This window comes from Citrus sinensis, chromosome 4 (genome assembly GCF_022201045.2).
Source record: "Citrus sinensis cultivar Valencia sweet orange chromosome 4, DVS_A1.0, whole genome shotgun sequence".
Taxonomy (NCBI): domain Eukaryota; kingdom Viridiplantae; phylum Streptophyta; class Magnoliopsida; order Sapindales; family Rutaceae; genus Citrus; species Citrus sinensis.
Window position 1 is genome coordinate 29584676 of NC_068559.1, and position 23261 is coordinate 29607936.

The 23261-nt window shown below is 34.8% G+C and overlaps 4 protein-coding genes across 4 annotated transcripts; 1 reads left to right on the plus strand and 3 right to left on the minus strand.

Annotated features, from left to right (window-relative positions):
* Positions 1–167: 167 nt before the first annotated feature.
* On the minus strand, positions 168–1219 carry LOC102620470 (hypothetical protein). Its single transcript, XM_006482732.4, has one exon. The coding sequence runs from the start codon at positions 821–823 to the stop codon at positions 338–340; it is 486 nt and encodes a 161-aa protein (XP_006482795.1). The 5' UTR covers positions 824–1219; the 3' UTR covers positions 168–337.
* Positions 1220–10163: 8944 nt separating this feature from the next.
* Positions 10164–13276, minus strand: LOC112499017 (protein SOSEKI 1). The gene is made up of 6 exons (XM_052439947.1): positions 13003–13276; positions 12785–12854; positions 12475–12602; positions 10926–11862; positions 10717–10845; positions 10164–10624 (listed from the first exon to the last, which is right to left on the minus strand). Exons 1-6 carry the CDS (start codon positions 13169–13171, stop codon positions 10348–10350), a joined length of 1710 nt encoding a protein of 569 aa, XP_052295907.1. The 5' UTR covers positions 13172–13276; the 3' UTR covers positions 10164–10347.
* A 2881-nt stretch (positions 13277–16157) lies between these two features.
* On the minus strand, positions 16158–18395 carry LOC102620179 (hypothetical protein At1g04090). The gene is made up of 2 exons (XM_006482731.3): positions 18178–18395; positions 16158–17980 (listed from the first exon to the last, which is right to left on the minus strand). The coding sequence occupies exons 1-2, from the start codon at positions 18299–18301 to the stop codon at positions 16395–16397; spliced, it is 1710 nt and encodes a 569-aa protein (XP_006482794.1). The 5' UTR covers positions 18302–18395; the 3' UTR covers positions 16158–16394.
* Positions 18396–20802: 2407 nt separating this feature from the next.
* On the plus strand, positions 20803–22896 carry LOC102619901 (beta-hexosaminidase 2). The gene has a single exon (XM_006482730.4). The coding sequence runs from the start codon at positions 20926–20928 to the stop codon at positions 22687–22689; it is 1764 nt and encodes a 587-aa protein (XP_006482793.1). The 5' UTR covers positions 20803–20925; the 3' UTR covers positions 22690–22896.
* The last annotated feature ends 365 nt before the right edge of the window (positions 22897–23261 follow it).

The window sequence follows — 23261 nt, forward strand, 5'->3', positions numbered from 1 at the left end:
CCTCATCAGGGAGATGAATTCTTTTTAAACTATCGGCGATGTCTAATTCTATATCTATCGATATGTATGGTATAATTATTGACAACATCGAATTGGTGAGAAGAATTTGGTGCAATTCCAATACTTAGATGGGAATTTAAGTATATGTATGTGCATGAACAGATACATGAAGATAGGAAAACCCTTGCAAATAGGAATATCATATAATAAGAGCGTGCCGGCAAGTGTAAATATTACTCCAAAGGAGGAGGAAGAGACCAATACGTAATACATTGTATTGATTAGCAGCAGATAGATGTAGAAGATGATGATGGCTTTAATTTGTTGTATTTGATTTCTACATCGTTAACCGAAGAGGAGGCATTTTGTTGCGGGATCCAATACGCCTGACCTTGATCAAATGGCTTAAGACTTTGACATAACGATTAACCATACCTTTGAGCTTTACTCCTTGCATACTGTTTTGCTGTTGCTTATTGACCAGTTGATGTTGAAGCTGCTTCTCTTCTTCCGTGAAGTGTTCACCAAGTGAATTCCTGCTGCCTCCTCTGCTCTCTTCACCTGTAGCTGTATTCACCTTTGGTAAATTCTCATTGCCATTGATGATTAGTTGCTTCAAACTCTTATGATCAATATTAATATTCTCGTGTCCTCCATCAACTTCGCCTTTGCCTTGCTCATCAGAAGCATCTTTCACTTTGAGAGGAATATGATAGGAATCCTCCACAAGTTCAAAGTTCAGCGGCTGCTTTCTTGTTCTTTTTGACATGGTAATATCAAAATGACGTTTCCTGGGACTGGGATCACTACTCTCACTTCCCATTATGCATTGAAAAGGTTGGTTGATTGTATTTTAGTTTTACTAGCTAGGCCAGTAATATAAAACATGGTGAGAATAGAAAATATGATCACCTGCGAGAAAATTAATTTTAAGGCTACATTAAAAGGAATTTGCTTAGCAAACAATAAACAAATTAGGGGGTAGTTTAAAAGAGCTTTACAAAAGGTGAAATGTCAGGTTTTCTTCACTCTTGTTGTCAATCCCTTGCAACTAAAAAGAACAATCCTCCTATATAGATGACTAACGAGCAATATTAATGCAGTAGGTGAATTGGCGAAGTGGTACCAAACATTGCCACCTACCAATAATACGTTGTCTGACTCTGCCGCATGATGATTGATGGATGCTGAGAAAAAAATGAACCCTATGCATAACACACGCGCACACACAATTATTCTTTGGTGAGGCAAAATTAGATTTAGATTTTCTACCGTCATCAAATGTCTTTACAACATAATAAACTGCTGAAAAATCATTTTATAAAATTGTGAAAGCATTTGACAATGATGTGAAACCCTAATTCTATATTAAAAAAAAATGCATGCATCCGTACTAAAGAAAAATTTTGTGAATATATATATGTGTGTATATATAGATTTTATCTAGTGTGTCGAATCACGCACGTGGCATGTACTCATCGAAGGCCCATAGCCCCCCAGTAGGAGCTCACCACGTGCGCAGTTATGTACATAATATGTGTTAGGAAATATGTCTCATTTTTTAATAAGAATTTCTTAAGGTATTTTTCTTATTTTGAAAGATTCCTATTTAAGGAATAATGGGCTTACTTATTCAAGAAGGAAAACAATTTGTACGACGAAAGAAATATTTCTCCTATTAGAAATAATCACTATATATAAGGAGGTTGGGATCACTCGTTAATTACTTAGTTTTCTCTTCAAGTAAACCGTTTGTAATATGATAGAAATGGTAGATCTATTGAGAGATTAGATGTTATTGGCTTAGTGCATGAGTTTATAATACTAAAGTGATTATAAATTGGAATACAAAAGTGATTAAAAATAGTTTAGCGCATGAGAAAAATACTAAAGTGATTATAATAATTTTTTATACAATGAGTTTTTCTCTCGTTGACCATGGTGGCTTTGGGTTTTTTTTTTTAGTATGAGCTTTCCCCATAAATTCTTGTGTTGGGTGATTGTTTTTGTTCTTCATCTCTTTTTTATGTATTATTTGTTTGATCTTTTTACTTGTAAGATGTTGGGTGGATTAAAATTCTCTAACAAGTGGTATTGGAGCTTTAGTTGCAATGTAGAGCAAATATATTAGCAATGAGGTTTCCAAACTTGTGAAGGTAGAAATAGAAAAGTTTGATAGGAGAATAAATTTGGTTTAAGGCATATTAAAGTCAAGGATATATGTTTGATCCAATCTATATTACACAAGAACAGTAAGGGTGACGTAAATCATGTTCCTACTGATGAAAACTTTTAAAGATGTGTGGACAATCAAGGCACCTTAAAGAAGATTGTCGTAATGGATAGGTTTAGCAAGTAGCTCTAAATCAATAGATGAAGGCAGTGATAACAAGTTAGTAGTGTGCCTCTTTTCTCCATGACAGACTAGTTTATCTTTTTTGACATGCCATAGAAAAGAACGTGCTATTTTTAGCGGGTTCACAAGATTTGCACTCAAGGCATGATTTGACATTTATATAAAGTATATAGTGGAATTTTCATGTTGATTGCTGGGGACTCTCAGGGAAGCATATAAGAGTGAACATTTTCAATAAGGTGATCAACATGTGTTGGATACATGTACTCAAGATAAGTTGGAGTGCAATGATTCTCGATATAGAGAATCATAGCTGCTGGATAGAAGATAACATTTTACTTATGGAGAAATGATTCTCATAAGCTCTATGTGAGTATGGTTTTGGTAAAGAAAAGAATGTGGAGACACATTGTTATATAGATATACAATGGATAATGTTTTATCACCCTATGTGAGGGTGGTTTTGGAGATTGTTAGGAAATATGTGACATTTTTTCAATAAGGATTTCTTGGGATATTTTCTTATTTTGGAAGATCCATAAGAATAAGCAATTTCCCATTGGGACTTAGCTTATTCAAGGAAAAATACAATTTGTATGAATATTTCTCCTACTGGAAAAATCATTATGTTTAGAGAGATTAGGTTCACTTATTAATTATTTTTTTTTTTTGCAAGTAAACAATTTCTAGTGTGAAAGAAACGATATGTCTATTGAGGGGTTTTATACTAGAGTGATTATAATAATTTTTTACACAGTGAAATTTTCTCTCATCGTACTTAGCAATTGTAGTTTTTTTTGGTATAAGAGTTTTTCCCGTAAATTCTTATATTGTGTGATAATTTTTATTCTCTATCTATTTTCTATTTATTGTTTGTTTAATATCTTTAATTACAAGATCTTGGGTGGGATTAGAATTTTCTAATAATATGATTAAAAACAATAGCCATCTAAAATTTTCCTGTAACTGAAAGAATGAAAGATACTAACCTTGACAATGAGAAAAGGTTACATAATACTTCAGTAATTCATGTATAATTTTATTTTTAATGAGTTCTTTTTTAATGAGAACATCCTCACTTTAATAAAGTGAAGATGCCCATATGCGTGCGTGTGTTTGTTGTGGGTACCTATATATGTATATGTATAAATTTATGGAAACGGTGGGAAGATTAGTGCAGTTGAACTTGAAGACAAGATTTAGAGCTATAAAATAGCTATAGAAGTATAATCGAAAATGATCAAACAAACATATACCATGCTTCATCCCTCTTGGTGCATAGGCCAAAATAAAGCAATTAAAGCTTGTCATCAATAGCTAATAATCGGTTTAGGAAAATATTGGAAGTAAGTTTCTACTTAACATTTACCAAAGTAAAATGTGTTTAAAATGCTAATAATAATGGGTGGTAGAATGTGGATGATCTCATTAATTAACTTTTATATATAGACCGCTTGTAACAATCACATTGATGGCTAATTTCTGACAGATATAAGGATTTGATACCATCTTATCGTTAAATTCCAATGTTAAATTAGAGATCATAAAAAATTATTTTTAAATTAATTATAAATTATATGTATTGTAATTTAGTAGTTGCCTAAGTATATATCTATATATTGTGTGTTTATTCTTCCATGTATCCAACATCGATCTATCACTATAAAAAATACAAAGTTTGTGTTTGATGTTGTAGGATCGATTGAAATTTTCATTTGTTTGCCCCAAAAGTTAAAAAAGTTGCCCAGCCCTTCACATTAGAGTTTGGACAAAGGCCTTAAAAAAGAAGTTTGGGCCACGCCTGACCTTTTTTTAAAAATAAATTTATAAATTAAAATATAAAAAAATAGTAGAAAAAAAATTAAAATTTTAATCCATAAGTTAATAATGATTTAAAAAACCTAAAATTATAATATTAAATGCTCTTTTAAGCGTTAATTACTTAAGAAGTTGCTTAAATTAGAGATCCCAAAATTAAAAAAATTTTTTTAAGTTTTTATTTACTTTTTTTAAAATTATTTTTATTTTAAAATATTAATTTTTTATTAAAATAATTTATTGATTATTAATTTATTTTAAATTTAAAATAATTTAAAATTTAAAAATAGTGAAAGCCCAACCCTGGCCCTTTTTGCTTCCTCTACAATAGGGCAAGCCCAGGCTCAAGTCCGCATTTTACCATTCCTCACCGTGATCCTGTTTGCACCCAGACATGAAATCAATCGGAATCATGATGATGAAATTCCGTCACTACCCTTAGCTTTCTTTTCAGTGCGCTCAAAGTTTGCCAGAATTTTGATTTTTTTCTTTAAATAAAAGAAGTCTTGAAGCCTGATTGTATTATGAAAAAAACTTTTCAAATTATTTTTATCCATATATATCACTTTCCCTTGCCTCTCTGTTCTCTCAATATGTGTTCTACATGTCTGTATTTTAAAGTTCCTTTCTACATCGTGTCTACTTCTTTGCTTCTGCGCCAATATTAACATCGTGGTACCAGCAGATACGAACGCGACCTTGCCATGATTTATCTATCTGATTTCTTGAAAAGTAAAAGATAGTGAAAATCAAGAATGAGAAAGAAGAAGCTAACTTCAAGTTTGTACATTCATATTTTAACCCCACATTAATAATGCCGTTGCAACGTCGCTTTTGTTCTGTTAGCTTATCTCCAGATGAGTGGGTGGGGTAACGGTGAGAAGGAGAGTTTCTTTCCTGCATACACATCAAAAGGTTGCATCCCATTATGTGGGTTCTTGAAAGTTTTTCAGATTTTCACTAGCATGAGGGGCAAATAAATCCTTTGGTCTGGCTTCATCTTTTAGTTATTTTGGCAACTTGATGTTTCCTGCATATGACCCCTGCCTCCAGTATCCTTCTAGGAGCTGACATCTGGGTACTACTGCAGGAATTGCTTCTGATAAGAAGGATTTTCTGAAGCATGTTTCTTCAATCAAGCGTACAAATATCTTGGCAGTGACCAAAAAAATGATATCTTTTGTCCGAAATCAACCAGAATGCCTCTAGAAAAAGACTTTAAGTCATCAACGGAGAGATATGCGCCCTGCCATCTTGTTATGGTGCCCCTCAATTACAGTTCTTGTTCCAATCAGAGGAGTTCATTAGATTTGTTGTCAACTGCAGTTCACGACCTTGGGAAGGTATAAGATTAAATCCTACTTTGTAATCTTCCATTCTATTTGATGCCTTTTGGAAAGTCCTTTTGATAATAAAAAAAGACTATTTGATGCCGAATTCTTAGTTTCTATGCTCTTGATGCTTTCAGGAAAGCTTTGTGAAACAAGAATGCTGCTTTTCTGGCTGCCGCATATGCTGTAGAAGTAGCATCTGCTGGATAACTTCGTCAGTTGCTTGCAGTATGCACCTTGTGTTCCTCTGAATTTTGGTTTGTCTTAGGTAGCGTTTGTTTTTTTGTCTGAAATCTAAATGGGTCTAAATTTTTTTAAAGTCTGAATAGGTCTGAATACGAAAATCTAAATGACATGTTTGTTTTTTTTTTTTTAATATATGAATATATGTGACATCTTGTTTGTTTTTACAATAAAAAACATCTTAAACTTGGTTATTTGACATTTATGTCCTTATAAATTAAAACAAAAAAAGAGGTTTAGATTTTATAGTTTAGGAAATAAGTTATTTTACAGAGATATTTTTGGAATATAATATTTACTTGTCATTCAGACATTTTTTCATTCAGATAAAAGTCACAAAAAATTACTTTTTCTATTCAAATGTAAAAGTCTAAAAATCATACATAAGTTCCAAAAAAACAAACAAGTAAATTTTAGAAAATGTCTAAAATTAATAAAATTTCAGACTTAAGACATTTAACAAATAATCTTTTAGTTGCCGCACTATATATATATATGATGAATTTTTACTTATCCTTTTTCATTTCTCTTAGACCTGGACATAAAATGGTTTTTACTAAACATTAAGAACCATCTACCAAAATTCTCATCTCATACAAACAACAATTGGATCTTCAAATGATTTCCAGTTTAGGAGACTTCTTTCCTTCAATGGCCATACTTAGTAATGACAACATGTAACTGTACATTCTTCAAATGATGTTCAAGCTTCATACTTTTGCCACAAATGCAATGTTAGCACTCGAAATTGGATTTATATTGCATGATTCAAGTTGAAGTGAGAAGTAGCATCATTGTCTTCGCTTTTGCTAACTTTTCTCCCTTAAGTAAAATCCAACTAAAAGAGTTTGCTGCACTGTCCCATAATATCTAGAATGCCTAAGTGCAAATACCAATTAAGCCTGAATGTGGACTCAGGGTGAAAACATCATGTAACTCTGTGTAAGGGAATAATGATATACATATGCTTTCTGGAAATTGAGAAGTGAAAATAGTAGCTTAGAATTACCAAGTCAATGCTTTGGCATCGAAGCTCAATCTTTATTTGAAAAAAGAAAAGGCACCAATACGATTCATGGACCTTATTTGGAATCAATGAATAAGTTTGGAAGCAGTAATTTTTAATTATATAAGAGTAAAATGTTTTAGAACATTTTGGATTTCTAGATCACAAAAATTAAGTTGAAGTTCTGTGGCTCGTTGAATTCCTGACACCGACATTGTAATTTTAAAGTAATTGGAATTCATGGTCCTCTGACACTGCATGGTAATAGAACTAGCTTCACAACTAGAAAATTAGCAGCTTCAGTAGATGCTGTGAGGGTGCAATAAATAGTAGAAAAAGGTGACCAGCTAGCTTTTCGAAGGCTTGATGCATTCACTTAGGACTATGGATGCTTCAGTAAAATTATTTTTCCTAGAACATAATTTTGGTTTTGGTTGTTGTCTATAGTTTATGGCAAGTTAACCTAGTTATCTGATGAGGAAGACCAAAGCTTTTGTGTACTTTTTGTTGGAGGTGCACCACTTAAGTTTTTAAACTGAAAATTCAGTAACTTGATGCAGCATTGTTTGCAACTGTTGGAGTTGTGAAGCTTAAATCTGAACTTGGGGATTTGTATGACATGTCAACTGTTTGTCATAAAGCATAACGACTTGTCATGCATTAGAGTTCAGAACAGCTGAATGGAATAAACGTTATGTCGGCTGGATGCATTAGTAATGCACGTGATGCATCACATGATTCACTAATTCAAACGGCAGCCACATTTGCGTTTTAGCTAGCAGATTGCATGAGCATTTGACAAGTGTCCCAGAGCAAATTCAAGAATTGGTTATTTCGGTTAGATCACGCGGGAGGCAGCTGATCATCATCTTGGCTGGAACCCAGGAGCGTGAGCTGACTTCTGGGGGCTCTTTGATCGGGTTCTGAGAGGAGTATAAAAGGTCATAGGCTCTGTTACTAAGGGCAATTCTATTAAGTTGTATTCACTCTTCATACATGTAACGTGTTCTCTGAAAATCAGTAAAAGCTTGTTTCTCTTTTCACAGTGGATGTAGGTAAGAAATTGGCCGAACCACTATAATCCTTGGTGCAAGTGTGTGATATGATTTTCTTTGATTGTGTGGTTGGTTTCAAGTGCTTATACGTGATTCTTGTCAAAGCTTAGTTTAATGTTAATTCCGGATCAAGATCAAGTTTCATAGAGTGGGTCTTGGGGGTTCCAAGTTGATCTTGGAGATTGATTTGGTTTCAACAGCAACATTAACTAGACAATTGTTGGGTGCATCACAATACAGTTCTTTCCTGAAAATTTTATAGTTGAAGTATTTTTCTTTTCTCAGTTATTTTTCTATTCCCAGAGCTTTTGTAGAATTGCACGACTCCTCTTAGGAAGTATCTGTTGAGATATAATTAGTAATCTAGTAAATTGAGCAAGAAGTTTGAAGGGTTATTTTGGTTTTTCTTGTTGCTTTTATTCTGATATGAATTATTAATCGTTGATTGAAAAGCTTGCTCTGTAGGCTGACTTGAAGGTCGATTGATTCTTTGCTTATGAGACCGTAATGATCCTGACAAATCTGAAAAAGTCATCTTGGACAAATCCCTCGATTCTTCAATGGTTGCTGATACATGATCAAACTTTGGAGGAAGACATCTCAGCACCTTTTCATTCACCTTCTTGTCTTCAATGGAGTCCCCGCAACCTTTAATCTGGTTCACAATCTCAGTAACTCTACTGCAAAAATCCTGAACTCCTTCACTGTCTTTCATTGATAAATTATCGAACTCTTTCCACAAAGTCTGTAACTTGATGGTGACTGCGTTTTCGGAACCTTGAAATTCTTGTTTTAGGATTTCCCAAGCATTTTTGGCCTTTTTGACACCAAATATTCTAGGGAAAATTGACTTACTAACACCTTGCTAGATATATCGAAGTGCCGTGGCATTTCTCTGTATGTTTTCTTTGTACTGCTGTTGATGTGCTGGAGTCCAATATGAAGAACTTGCAGATTCTGGTGGTTCAGCATATCCATCTTCAACAATATCCCATAAATTTTGAGAGAGGAAAAAGGTTTCCATTTGATTACTCCAATATTCATAATGTACCCCTTCAAATATTGGAACTTGACTGGGAGCATATGAAAATAATGTGGGTAGGGTATTTGATGTCATTTTAAGGGTGCTGCTACATGATCAAACTTTGGAGGAAGGCATCTCAGCACCTTTTCATTCACCTTCTTGCTCAATTTACTAGATTTCTAATTATATCTCAACAATATCTACTATGAAAAGGAGGTATATACTTGGAATGAAACCAAGTATATACTGTTTAATGAACCTTCCAAGTGCTTCAAGAACCATTGATTAGAAACCAAGAGAAGTTTATTTGCTAAAATTGCTGCCTCCTTTAATCCACCTCCCTTAGTCTTTTCTTTTCTTTCAGGATTCGTATTTTTTGTGCTTGGAAGATATGGCTTTGTTGGAGTGGGAGATGGCACCTGCAAGCAACTCTAATCTGATAAGAAGCTACCATAGTATCTAGAACTTGCCTTGCGTGAATGATTCCCAGAATTTATTTCCTTTGCATTGGCTTTTTAAGCAGCTTAAAAGGGTGAATAAATGGTTGGATGACCTAGTTGGGGGTGGAATAGAGGCTGATGCAAGGATAGATGAGATGAGAAAGAAGCTGTACAAGTTCGTACTTGAGCATGTTGATTCCACTGTCATTGCTGGTCAGTAGATGATATAATGAATTAAGTATCAGTGACTAATTAAAGTTTAATGCATTCAGTATCGGTGACTAATTTCAGATTCGAGCAGCCATTGCCCATTGGCAGTTTAGGTTTTGATTGCAAAGAGGGTTCTGTTGGCCAGGAGTTATTTAGGCACGGCATGTACTCTTTTTACTGAGTATTTACTAATTTAGGAAAGTTGACCTGGAGGAAATTGCATTTTGTAACCCTTTTATCCTTCAAAGTCATGAAATGGATTATGTACAGTTATTTTGGTTATCTGGTGGCTTCATGTAATTAGGATTAGCTATAATTTTGGAATGCCTTTTTGTTTCATTACTCGGGCAGCTAGCTAGCTAGCTAGCTATCCGCAGGAGTGCATAACCACCTATTGATGCATAAAATGTATGAAGAATGGTCTTAGTGTTCTCGATCTGAAAGATCTGAATAGCTGATAATAATTTTTAGGTTAGTCCCTTAAAACGGAATATTCCTCAACACCGAAGCATTAAGCTTGTAATAGAAATTGCTGTGAGGTTGGAGTTAGGTAATTAGTAGTGCACTGAGGGAAAATTAATGAAGGTTCCAATTCCAATGTTATTCTTCTTCTACACGTTCTTCGGTTAAGATTTAAGATAGGGAATTAGGGGGTGTCTTTTTCTGGATCTCAAGTTTCTTGCATGATTGTAAACAACTTGTGCACTAGTATATCCTTTCACTTTACATGAGTAAAATATTAAAAAAAGAAGAAGAAATATAAATAAAAAGGAAAATAAAAGAGTTAATTGTTCCCTCCCAATACTTAGTATATACTTGAAATGAAATTAATTAGTTCATAAATATTCCCTTGCAATGGAAAATTCAGTTGGTTAACAAGTAACTTGAAGAAGTTGACGGTTCCTGTCCAGAGGACTGAGGCTGAGGAGATAAATTCGTAGATCTCAGACTCTGCGGTGGACCTGATGATGATGATGATGTCTTCTCAAAAGAAACTGGCTCTGCAGTAGAACTGGACTTTGATGATGCTTTCATTCCTTTGCACGACTTCATGTGTTTTTGCAATTTTTCTGGTTTGAATAGTTTGCCGCATTGCCTGCCACATTGTGAATTTAGGGTAGTGGGAGAGTAGGTAGGGATAATATATATCTGCTAAGCAGTTGGACTAATAGTTAGCTAGTTACGAGCTACCTAAAACACATACATACATATGTAAGGTGATAATGATCTTACGAGCAAGTGGGTCCACCAACTGGCTTGTAATTGTAATGGTATGCAGAAGAAACAGGTTTTGGGCCAGCGAATCCGTCCTTGTTTTTATTATTGGAAGCAGTCGTACTCGTTGTGCCATCAAAGCTCTTCCTGAATGCAGCAGGCCAAATTGAATAATAATAATAATATTAAGACAGATGATGGTATATACATGGTGAGAGAGTACCTACCGAGCTCCGTATAGTGGATGATGTTGATTATTCCAAGTAGAAGTAGTAGTGACAAAAAATCTAGCAGAGCCACCAAGTTGATGTTGATCTCCCCGACAAATTAAATTCAAAGCCCCATCGTTATCTCCAGTAGTATCGAGGACTGCTGGAGGAAGGTTGACAGACTTGCTTAAACGAGTAGTATTAGGTTTGCTTTCAACTACTGCTGCAGGAGGCCGGTTAACGTTGACTACAACACCATTCTTAGTATCAACGGCCCCACATTTCATCAAATTGCGCAAAATGTTAGAAGCTCCATTTGAGCAACTCTTGCTCTTTGCAAACTGCGCTGACGATGACGATGACGATAGTTTTTTATTGGATTTGGACGACGATGACGATAGTTTTTTATTGGATTTGGACGACGATGAAGACGAAGATGAAGGCAATGTACCCTTTTTCTGAATTATGCTGTCTTTATTATTATTATAATAATAATTATTGTTCTCAGCTGTCTTTTTGCTATTTTTCTTATTCAACAAACCCGAATAAAATGAAGGGGAGGACGAGGTTGAGGAATAGGAATAGGAATAATCTAATAACTTAGACTTTTGTGTTAACGATGCTGGCACTAATTTGTTGAGATTAATATGATTAATATTATAATTTGTGTCTTCTCTTTCATGCTTCATACTCATAGTATCGTCCGTCAAAGTTGACCTCTCTAAACAGGCCGAGCCATATGAATATGCATAGACAGGTGATGATTCTTGCTCTTGGACGTGTGACTGTGAGCGTGGGGTTTCCATTTTTGGATCTTCAAGTTGCTGAATTTCTTCTTCTTTGACTTCTGTGCGTGAGCAGGCTGGTTGCTTTTGCTGTTCAGCTGTTATTGCCTCTTCATCATTTCTTAACATGCCAACTTTATTTTTTTCATCATCGTATAAATTACAGGTATCTGTATTATTAATTCATCGTTAATATATTATCTGTTCAGTTTATTATATATTTTATATGTTCTCCTATTAATTTATAGGATTCCCCTAAATTACGATTAACGTAACTTATGCCACACACAGCAACAGTTGCGGGTTCCACCAATGTGCTACTGTTGCTGTGTGTGGTGTAAGTTATATTAAACGTAACTTAGCATCCGCCTATTTTATATATATATATATATATAGTAGTTTTCTGGTTAGGGATTTTAAAGTGCGGGAAAGTCCGGGAAAGCTTTAAAACCACACGGCTTTAAAGGCTTACATTTTTAAGCCTTTAAAATCATGTGGTTTTAAAGGTTTCCCGCACTTTAAAATTCCTGATTGGAACATTTATATATATATATATATATATATATAGTAGTTTTCTGGTCAGGGAATTTAAAGTGCGGGAAAGTCTAAGAAAGCTAACCGCACGGTTTTAAAGGCTTACAGTTTTAAACCTTTAAAACCATGCGGTTTTAAAGGTTTCCCGTACTTTCCTGCACTTTAAAATTTCTGACTGGAATATATATATATATATATATGTATATATATAAAATACTGCAATTACGCAGGCAGGTGCACGTACATACCAAAAGTAGTGGTACAGCAGGGAAGGTGAAGACTTTCGGATCCTTTGAGAACGTATTCGTTGTCAGAGATTGGTGTAATGAGATCATCATTCAGTAAGTCTTGCCAAACGTATCCACTTTTGTATCTCCTGCAATCGCGCGCGCCAAGCCACCATTAATTAGTTACAACACAAATTAATACCCACCAAAAAAAAAAAAACCCAAAAAAAGTTAATTAATTGCTTATATTTTAGCTACCTAAGTTAGCTGAACTAATTAATTGGCAATCGATATTGATATATACAAACAACATACAATGAATGAAATTTACCTCTTGTAGGACCAAGAGAAAGCTTCAGGCATATCTTTACCTCGCACTTCTGCTAGCCATCTTTTAACATCTTAAGCGTTTGAAATTAAAAAAAAAAATCAGCAACCGTCGCTCGCTCATCAAAAACAGAATAAATCTCATATGTAAGCAAGTAATAACTAACAAAAAAGAAAGAGAAATAATTAACAAATATATAATAATTAATTAATACGTATTACCTCGCAGATAAACCCCGTTTCGACTGAGATGATGAACGCGAATGAGATGGGGATGATCAACTTGACCCAGACGACTGAGGAAGTAAACGATGTGAATTCTCCTCACTTCTCCACCGTTATTTATATTATTGTTAATAACTTTGCCTCCACCTCCTCCTCCTCCTTCCATTATTCTTTTTCTCCTTCTGCTACACAGTACCCGACCACTATATATATAGATATATAAGTACAATATTAATTAAGCAAAGTAATTGTCATATATATATATTGTCAATGCCACGGGAAACTACGAAAGAGATCAGCTTTGTTTGTCTCTTGCCGGCCTGCTTACTCACTTAATGTTGAAAACAGTGCATATTATTAATTCTAATCTTTTTTAACTTTTTATTGATTAGTAAAAAATTATTAACGACATACAATTTATTTATGCATGCAGGCCTGGCTCAGCCTGAGAACCAAACTAAAACGTTGTGTGTATAATGTATGCATGTGTAAAATAAATCAAATACTATTATATATTAACAGAAATACAACTTTCTCGTTCTATTGTATAAGCGAAAAGATCCATATATATCAAATGGAGACAAATGTAATTATCCAACCTTTTATATCTGAGAAATGTGCTTGCCGGCCTGAATTGCCCCTTGCCCCTTAATTTTTATATAATATGTATATGTATGTATGTACTTGTATGTGTTGTGTTGTGTTAATACATTGTTAGCTTCTAGAGTATAGGTGTAAGTGTAACGATTGACTCAAGAACAAGTATGCAGCAGGTTTATATGGAGATGGGTGAGGACCTTTATCTGATTTCCCGGGATTTCATAATATTTATCATATAACTTCTTACGCAGCTTTGACTGGAATCTAGGTCTTTCATATCATTTATATCCTCACCCCTTTTTGTGTTGCTTTTGTTTCTTTTTGAAATGGTCAGGATATTAGAAAACAAATTAACTTGATCCTATTTTTGACTTAATGCCACAAATCCGATTTTACAAGGCCCCAGTCAACATCCCCTCATTTAAAATGACTCCATAAATTTTTTAGACTATTGTATTTTAAGAAAGAAAAAAAAGGGCCAATGAGGAAAAAAGTAGTCAATCCACATAATTTATACACGGATCCAATAAAAGTTTGTGATATCAAAATCTATATCACATTTACAATTCAATATATGTGACAGAATTTTACTAAAGAACATATGGATAATGTGGTATTAATTAACCATTATCACTAAGAAGGATTCTTTCTGAACAATAAACATGATATTCTATGAAAAAAAAAGAACGATATTTTAGTTGAGTTTGACTAATAGTATTTGACCTGTAGAGCTGGATATATGTATATATATACATCGCTATTCTCTCGCTTTAATAAAAACGTAAATTAGATCATAACGTTTGATTTTGGTGGCTGTCAATCTTGATTTTCATTACCTTAAGACACACATATATATATATATGTAGTTATTATTTTTAGCGCCAAAGAGATTCAAGATATATAATAAATACAGTAGATGATTTTATTTAGTAAGCCACTAAATATTGGAAACTTGGTGAGGTAAGGCTTTCAATTATTATCAACTAGGAAATAGAATTGCACTTCGCGCGGCTTTGAAAAAAAAATTAATATTATCATTTTTTTCTTATTATACTTTTAACTATTTATTCTATTCGATTAAGAGGTAAGACTTAAAAAAAAACATGAAAAAAATAAAGCAAAACTAAAACCAAAAAGACTTTTTTAATTATTTAAAATTGCATTAGTTAAATTAACACCACGGAAATAGAAGTGTCATAGATGCACCTTATCTAAGCCAAAACCTTGGAAACCTGAGGCTGATATATCACTACAAGGCCACATGGAGAAGGAGCAGGAGATGCATCACAGTAGCCTCTCAGTATGTTCCCTTTCTTCGGCAGTGAATTTGAGAGAGGTGAGCATTGCAGGCCAGCAATTACGGGTAATGATATCAATAGAACTATGTAATATTGTGTATTCATCATTGATAAATCCCTTTTCCAGTAGAGTAATCCTAGTTCAAGTTGGGTTGTAAAAAAGTTCTAAGCTGGCCACTATGTGGTTTTCAAATCACAAGAGAGTTTGACCACAACGTATTCATTATTCCTAAGAGACAAACTATTGTTTAACTCACATAAAATCTTTACCTCCAGTTGGTTCTGTTTAAATCTGGTTCCTAGATATAAGTTGGAAATTTGTGTAGCTATAGTAACTACTTATTTCCTTGTGTTTTCATTGATAACAGAAATGCATATTGATGATACAAGGATTATAAGGGTTATTGAATCAGAGCATATGAGTGGAGATCATTCTGCAGGCATATCATCTATTTATCAAGGGGCTGATTTCATTTTGGTCGGTGGGAGGCTCATAATCATCACATTTTAACACCCCCAAATTCTTAATTTCTCTCAAGGTCAGCGAATCGTTAATTTCTGGTCAGCGCTTCCAATATTGGGCATCAGTAGTTTTTATTTTGTTTTATGGTTATCAAGAAGTACATACATTGAATGATCCACTCTCGTTGTAACACTGTTAGAACTTTACTGACATCATAAGGGTAAAATTATCATTTCACAACGACACAGTAATGGAAAAATGCAAAATAATATAACCTCAAGTGGAGTTCAGCAAAAAAAAAAAAAAAATTAAGAATTGTGTATTTTTTTAAAAAATACGAAAAAATAGGTGGTCGGTGGATAATTTATCTTTTACATTTGAGGGTAAAAAAGTCATTTATATAATTTTTCATTAGTTTTTTTAACGGTCTCTAAACGGAAGTGGAAAAATGAAAAGATATGTAACTTCAGGTGGATTCCAGCAAAAAAAAAAAAAAGAATTGTGTATTTTTGAAAAAGTTAAAAAAAACAGGTGGACGGTGGATAATTTCATTCTTTTAATGCAGAAATACTGTTAAGCCGTGTGGTTTTATTGAGTTAATTTTCGATACGCTATAAAACCGTGAGATTTAATAGTATTAAAATTGACTTTGTTAAACCGCATGGTTTAACATGTCTGCATGAAAAAGAAAGAGGACGCCCATATATATATATATATTTGTAATATTATAAAATAGTTTACAATATTATAAAGGCTTAACAAATTTAAATCTTTAATTAATACGAGGAAATGATGGGCATTTTCATTTTAATAAAGAGATGATGTTACTAACAAATAAAATATAATATCTAATACCTTAAAATTTATAAGTTTTATATTTTTGTGCATCCTCACTTTAACTTTTAACAAAATGAAGATAAATAAAGACACACACACACACACACACACATATATATATATATATATATATATATATATATATGTATGTATGTATGTATGTATGTATACACACACACAGACAGCTTCGATTAAACTTCATCTCCATTCCAATTGCTTTTGGCTTTGGGACCTGTCGGGCCTTCCTCTCCCAAGACTTCATTTGGTAGACTGTTGACAAACTTTTGAAAAGCAGGCTTCAGCTTTCCAGGCAATAATTTCTCAATCTCTTTTATCTCGTGGGAAATGTCATAACTAATTTTGGGACCCCACTCTCTAAAATAGTTGAGCCAAGGTGGCTCAGTGATAACGGAGGCAGAGCCCGATAAATAGTCAGCAGCAACAATTGAAAAATGACGTCCAGTATCCAGCAGCATCCTGCTCTTGGCTGTATCATTCCTAATTCCAATCCCGCCACTCCCTTGTAAAACTAGTCCAGGCTTTGCATACATGGCATGACCATTTAAGGACGCATAGGTCACAGGTTTGTTGCCACTTTGAAACTCAAGCTCTGATGCATTCACCCAAGTACCTCCACTATGCTGCGACAAGAAGACCCTCCACAGTTCCCCATTGAAGTTGCTGATCCTTAATGTCACATGCTCCCAGTCACCAACATGTTCACCTATCTTTCCCAATGGGATATTATTAATAAACTTAACTTTAGCTCTCGCAGGTCCATTAAAAGGGTAGAAGATCCATATTGCTATGTCAGTGTAGGTTGCTCCCAGCATGGGTTTAATGTGTAAATAAACCTGTGAGTTTTGTAGGTCTCCTTTCTTGACTCGCTCTTTGGCCTTGTCATTTACAGGAAGGTCCAACCAATAGGCACCATCATTGGAGCCTCCTTGTGGAAGATTCGAACCCATCGGCTCAATTGGGATTGGTTTAGACTCCTCTCCCTTTCTGTATAGTAATGCCCCGTTGTCAAAATACCAGCTTACAGAAGACGGAAGGTATTTTTCGTCAGGATGCAAGTAAATATAAGGAGAGTAAGCTTGAACCATCGTCTCAATTTGTTGCAGATTAGGCATGTAATTGTAGGATGATAAGTTGGACTTGGCCATAATATTCTTCAGACAAGCGAGAGTCGTCGACGTAGTAGGACTATTATCATTTCCATTAATCTGGGCCGCAAACGTGCCTACACTAACACCCATTTCTTCGGTTCCTCTAACACTGGGCCTAACGGAAAAGACATTGAGCCCATACTTGTTTGCACCCCATATCCACGTGTCTGTCTGGCATTGATCAGTGAAGTCAGACCGAACGCAGCGCATCTTATCCAAGGCAGGCTTCTCAGGGAAGTTTGTAATGGCATGACCAACGTTTTTGTACCCATCGGGGGGTGTGGGTAGCCAGACGTAGGCGACCCCATCTTGCTTGATCTTCAAAGACTCGCTGCTCCAAACAAGAGTGTAATCAACAGGCTTCTTTAAGCTTAAACCACTGCTGTCTTTAGCAGCAAGAACCCATCCGAAAAGAGGGGTGTTGTTGGGTTGGGCGTAGCAGCCAAGCATAAAGAAACCTGGAGGGATATCTATGGTTGATGGTTCAAAAAATGTAGTGCCAGCATTATCTGGTCCACCTTCATGGGTGGCCCAAATTTTCTTGAAAGATGTTATTTGACGCACTTGTAATCCACCAAGATCAATTGTTCCACTCCCAAACCCTTCACCTGCGACATGCTTGCATAAACACATATATACATATATCAATCATTATTGAACAATATGTGTACAAACTGAAATCTAACTGAATATATATAAGGGCGGATTTACATTCAAGGGAGTGTGGGCAATTGATCCCACTTTAAAAAAAGTTCCTTTATAAACAAATTTTGATATAAATGGTTATGCAATGAAAGTTAAGTACCTGGCGGCCATGTTGGTATCGGAGCGGGAAGCTTAAACGTGGTTTCAATTGGAAAACCCTTGCTCTTCTTCTTGGCGATATTTGTTGCAGGAGTACTGCAGTTGTTAAGGCAATTATTCCCCATAATACGTATCTCTTAAATTCAAAGAAAGATATGTTGGGAAGAATAAAATTAAGCTAGAAGGAGAATGAATAATATTGCTAGCGAGCGAATTAAAAGTATATTAATTCTGAAAGGAATGCAAACAAATGAACCAACCGAAGGAATTGTCGTGCAAGCAAGCCAATGAAATTGTCTTCGATCGTATCTCTTCTTAGCAAATTTCACTTCTCTTACACACCAAGCTGTCTTTTTCCTTTTGCTTTTATACTAGCAGTTGCTTGTCTTTTCGGCGATTAATAATAAGGTCTAAGAAGATGAATGAGTTTCAGATAATTAATAATAACCGGGTGCGGGGATGCTTGGGTTTACCTTGCAATATTCAATTGCTCCCAAACCATCTCCATTTAACTATTAAAAGCGTTGTAAAATGTTTGATAAATCAAACAATCGTAATATATTTGATAAAATACAAACGAATTTCTAAATATGACTTTTAAATTAAGGTGAACAATTGTTTAATAAAATATTTGTATTATTTTAACTAGTTCTGTCTAAAATATTATTTACAATCATATTTATTATACACAATAAACTTTTATTTTATATTTACAATATATATATATTTTTGGTAGCAGCTGTGGTTACACCTCAATACTAGATGGACTCTTAGGCTTCTCTAATTAATTGTTGCTCTATCATCAGGATCATGAATCCTAGGTTTCCTACAAAGAGTTGTCATTGAGGCATCTCATCAATCACTCGAATGTTTTCTCAAACACTTTTGTCTTTTTAACTACCATTCAATGCTGCATTTGGTAATTAATTGGATCAATGTTCAAATTATTAGGATTAGTGATTGGGTATTTTATATTGACTAGAAAACATATATTTCCTTTTTAATGTCAAACGATGGCTTATTACATATATGTTGGATTAATACCTTTGTTTGTCATTATATTTTTTATACATGCTTTTTCTTTTCTTTTTTTTCCTTTTTTTAATGATTTTACACTTTTCTCATGATACTTTAATTTTCTCATGGGATAAAGTTCATTATATACGTTCCTCTACTAATTGCATCCATTGTTTGATTTATTTTCATAAACTTTTTTCTTCAACCACCAAAGTTGAAGTTACCAGAAGCACAAACGATAGAAAAAAATACAAAAAAAAAAAAAATGGAGATCGGTTATTAATTTACTTGTAATTAATAAATAAACAAACTACAAGGGAATCGTATATTATAAGTTTTAAACAACGAATGTGGCGACTTTTTATTTGAGTATCTATACAGACAGAAGGGCCGGTTGGAAGTCAAAAGTTAGCTGAGGGGATCAAAGATTCAAAGTAGTTGCTGCCGAGAGTTGGAGACGATTGGCAAAGCTGGCATCATTTTTTTCTATCACATTATTCGTGAACTAGCTTATAAGCCTTGGGTTCTCTTAACTAAATAGACGTGTTTTAGGTTGTAAAGACTAATAATAAAACCGTGACGGATTATATGCCTAAAGCGAACAATATTTATTTGCTTTTCAAGCTTGTACTATTACAATTCTTTTCAATGACCCTCACTAAGACGCCAGGTCCTCAAGGGAAAAAGTATGTAACATCCTATATCAAAACCGTGAGCATAACTCTACCCCTTCAATGAAACAAAAGTGATTTATTTTAAATTTTCTTATGTTATAGATCCCAACAATCATTATTTTTATTATCGATTAATTTAAAAATGGATATATATGTACAGAGAGAAAAATTTATAAATAAGGGATCCTTATTTTATTAAATTAAGCAATAAATTAAAATACAAGAATTTTTTTTTTAGTGTCTATGTCTAAATACGGATTTCGTGCAAATTTACTATTAATTGAATAAAAATATTACAGTATATTAGTAAATTTGTATGAAATCCGTATTTTCCTGTTCACATGAGAGGATTATATATTTGTGCGTGTATGAGATTTAAAAAAAAAAAGATATTAGATGAGTTTATAAATGTGGTAGTATGTTTAACTCATTTAAGACTCTCTCTTCATTTAAGCATAGGTCTAATAATAACTTGAGCCGTGATTTTTTTTTTTTTTTGAAAAAGTAAAATTTTACGGAAAATTTTACTGTTATAGTGTTTAAAAAAGGAAGCATAAAGGGGAAGATAGGAATAGGAAAGAGAAAATAAAATAATTATAGTGATAGACAAAAGAGATGTTTTTGCTCGAAACCACGCAGAAGATTCTTAGAAAGAAACAAAATACTATTCGAACTGTTTTCTGTTGATACATATAATAGAAGAGCTGAACAGGAAAGCCGCCTAAAATGAACTTAATCGCATGGTTAAGTTGATTATGATTAATCTTAGGTTAAGCTATAACTTTTAATTTAATTAATATAAGGGGATAAGGGGATTTAAGTAGTATCGGAGCAAGAAATCAAGTGCAAAACTCCAAATGACCAACAAACAAAGCAAATAAAAACAAGTCTAGTTTCAAACAGCAGAAGAGCAACATAAATATTATTAATTCATCATCAAGTATTTGTTATTTGCTCAGACCTCACCCTTATTATAAATATAGTAATAGTCATAGAGAGATACGGCATGTAGACAGAGAGAAATATTGTAGACTGGCAGTAATAGTAGAAAAAATTCAATGCCTCATGGTAGTGTTATTCCCGCAATCATATTGATCTTCTCACTGTTCATTTTGCAACTATGCATCGCATCAGTAGCGTCTGCCGGTGGAGGTGGGAATGGGATAAACGTGTGGCCAAAACCAAGAATAATGTCATGGACGACACAACCACGGGCCAATCTCCTCTCCCCCAGCTTCGCCATCTCTTCACCTAAACATTTTTATCTCTCATCCGCAGCGAATCGTTACCTAAAACTGATCAAGACTGAGCACCACCAACCTTTAGTTACCCCTTCATTAATCAACATCACCACTTCATCGTCCTCTGCCTTGCACACCCTCTTTATCACTGTGGAAAGTCTTTTAACTCCGCTACAGCATGGGGTGAACGAGACATACACACTCAGCATCCCTGCTGATGCCTCCATCGCAAACCTGACAGCGCACACAGTCTGGGGAGCCATGAGAGGTCTTGAGACATTCTCCCAGCTAGTTTGGGGGAAGCCTAATTTGCTGGTGGCATCCGGATTATACGTGTGGGACTCTCCACTTTTTGCTCACAGGGGGCTGATGGTTGATACATCCAGGAATTACTATGGAGTGGATGACATTCTCAGGACCATCAAGACAATGAGTTTTAACAAAATGAATGTATTCCATTGGCACATTACCGACTCACATTCATTTCCATTGGTGCTACCATCTGAGCCTGATCTTGCTGCCAAGGGGTCTTACGGTCATGACATGCAGTATTCTCCTGATGACGTCAAAAAGATAGTTGAGTTTGGTTTGACACACGGTGTGAGGGTTCTTCCTGAAATTGATTCTCCGGGGCACACTGGATCTTGGGCAGAAGCATACCCAGAGATTGTGACATGTGCAAACAAGTTTTGGTGGCCAGCTGAAAGTAATTGGACAAACCGACTTGCATCAGAACCAGGAACTGGTCATCTAAACCCCTTAAATCCAAAAACGTACAAAATCCTGAAAAATGTAATCAATGATATAGTCAACTTATTCCCAGAAGCATTCTACCATGCGGGAGCTGATGAAATCATCCCTGGTTGTTGGAAAGCCGATTCGACCATTCAGTCTTTCCTATCCAATGGTGGAACTCTTAGTCAACTTCTTGAGAAGTTTGTTGGCTCCACACTCCCTTACATTGTGTTCTTTAATCGCACAGTGGTGTATTGGGAGGATGTTTTGTTGGATGACAATGTTAATGTACGCCCCTCATTTCTTCCCAAGGAACATACTATCTTACAAACATGGAACAATGGTCCCAATAACACCAAAAGGATTGTTGATGCCGGATACAGGGCCATTGTCTCGTCATCCGAGTTCTATTATTTGGATTGTGGTCATGGGGACTTTCTTGGGAACGATAGTCAGTATGATCAGCTTCAGCCTTCTTCATCTGCAAATAACGGTGGCTCATGGTGTGGACCCTTCAAAACATGGCAAACCATTTATGATTACGACATAACATATGGGCTCAGTGAGGAAGAGGCTAAAATGGTGATTGGTGGGGAGGTGGCATTATGGTCCGAGCAAGCTGACCCAAAAGTTCTAGATGTCCGCCTTTGGCCGAGAACTTCAGCAATGGCAGAGACGTTGTGGTCAGGTAATCGCGATGAGGAGACGGGCATCAAGAGATATGCACAAGCAACGGATCGGTTGAATGAATGGAGGTACCGAATGGTAAGCAGAGGGGTTGGAGCGGAGCCCATTCAGCCACTTTGGTGTTTGAGAAATCCAGGCATGTGCAACACGGCTCATTAATTGTCTGGTGTGGTGACCTATGATATGAAATCCTATTTCGGTGCACATTTTAAACAATTAATTGTTGTGATTGTTTTAGAATACGTAACTAACAATTTAGCTTTCAATGCGATTATCAATGTTTAAGTCCTTCCCCTTCCTAGAAAGACTTCGAACAAGAGCATCGTGCAGACGTGGCAATTGATACCTGAGAATTAAAAAATAAAAGGTGGCAGTTGCTACATCAACTTCATCTAAATTTATATAATTCTTAATCTTTTATTCTTATACGTTATATAAGATTTTAAAATATTATTATATATAATTTTAAATTAATTAATTTAAGTTGAGCAGTCTAAGTAACCATAAAATTGCTGGACGGCAAGGCAAGATTGAAGCAACGCAAGCGTGTTTCTATTTCGTGTTTTAGTGTACAAGTTAAGGCGGTACACTTGCATTGGCTTTTTCATAAATTTTTTGTAGACCCTGCTTGGTGATAGTCCTACCTAATGTCTAGAAAAACTAATGAATCATGATCACTGCTTTCTCTCTTTCTTGCACTCCAAAATTAAATCAAATGAGTGAAAAAGTTT

Bases quoted from the DNA above. Each gene is read 5' to 3' on its own strand.
- LOC102619901 (XM_006482730.4), top strand. From the start codon at position 20,926: ATGCCTCATGGTAGTGTTATTCCCGCAATCATATTGATCTTCTCACTG.
- LOC102620179 (XM_006482731.3), bottom strand. From the start codon at position 18,301: ATGGGGAATAATTGCCTTAACAACTGCAGTACTCCTGCAACAAATATC. The intron at 17,981-18,177 runs GTACTTAACTTT...AGCATGTCGCAG, and splicing joins GATACCAACATGGCCGCCAG to GTGAAGGGTTTGGGAGTGGA.
- LOC102620470 (XM_006482732.4), bottom strand. From the start codon at position 823: ATGGGAAGTGAGAGTAGTGATCCCAGTCCCAGGAAACGTCATTTTGAT.
- LOC112499017 (XM_052439947.1), bottom strand. From the start codon at position 13,171: ATGGAAGGAGGAGGAGGAGGTGGAGGCAAAGTTATTAACAATAATATA. The intron at 12,603-12,784 runs GTAAATTTCATT...GCGCGATTGCAG, and splicing joins TTCTCTTGGTCCTACAAGAG to GAGATACAAAAGTGGATACG. The intron at 11,863-12,474 runs GTATGTACGTGC...TTAATAATACAG, and splicing joins CTGCTGTACCACTACTTTTG to ATACCTGTAATTTATACGAT.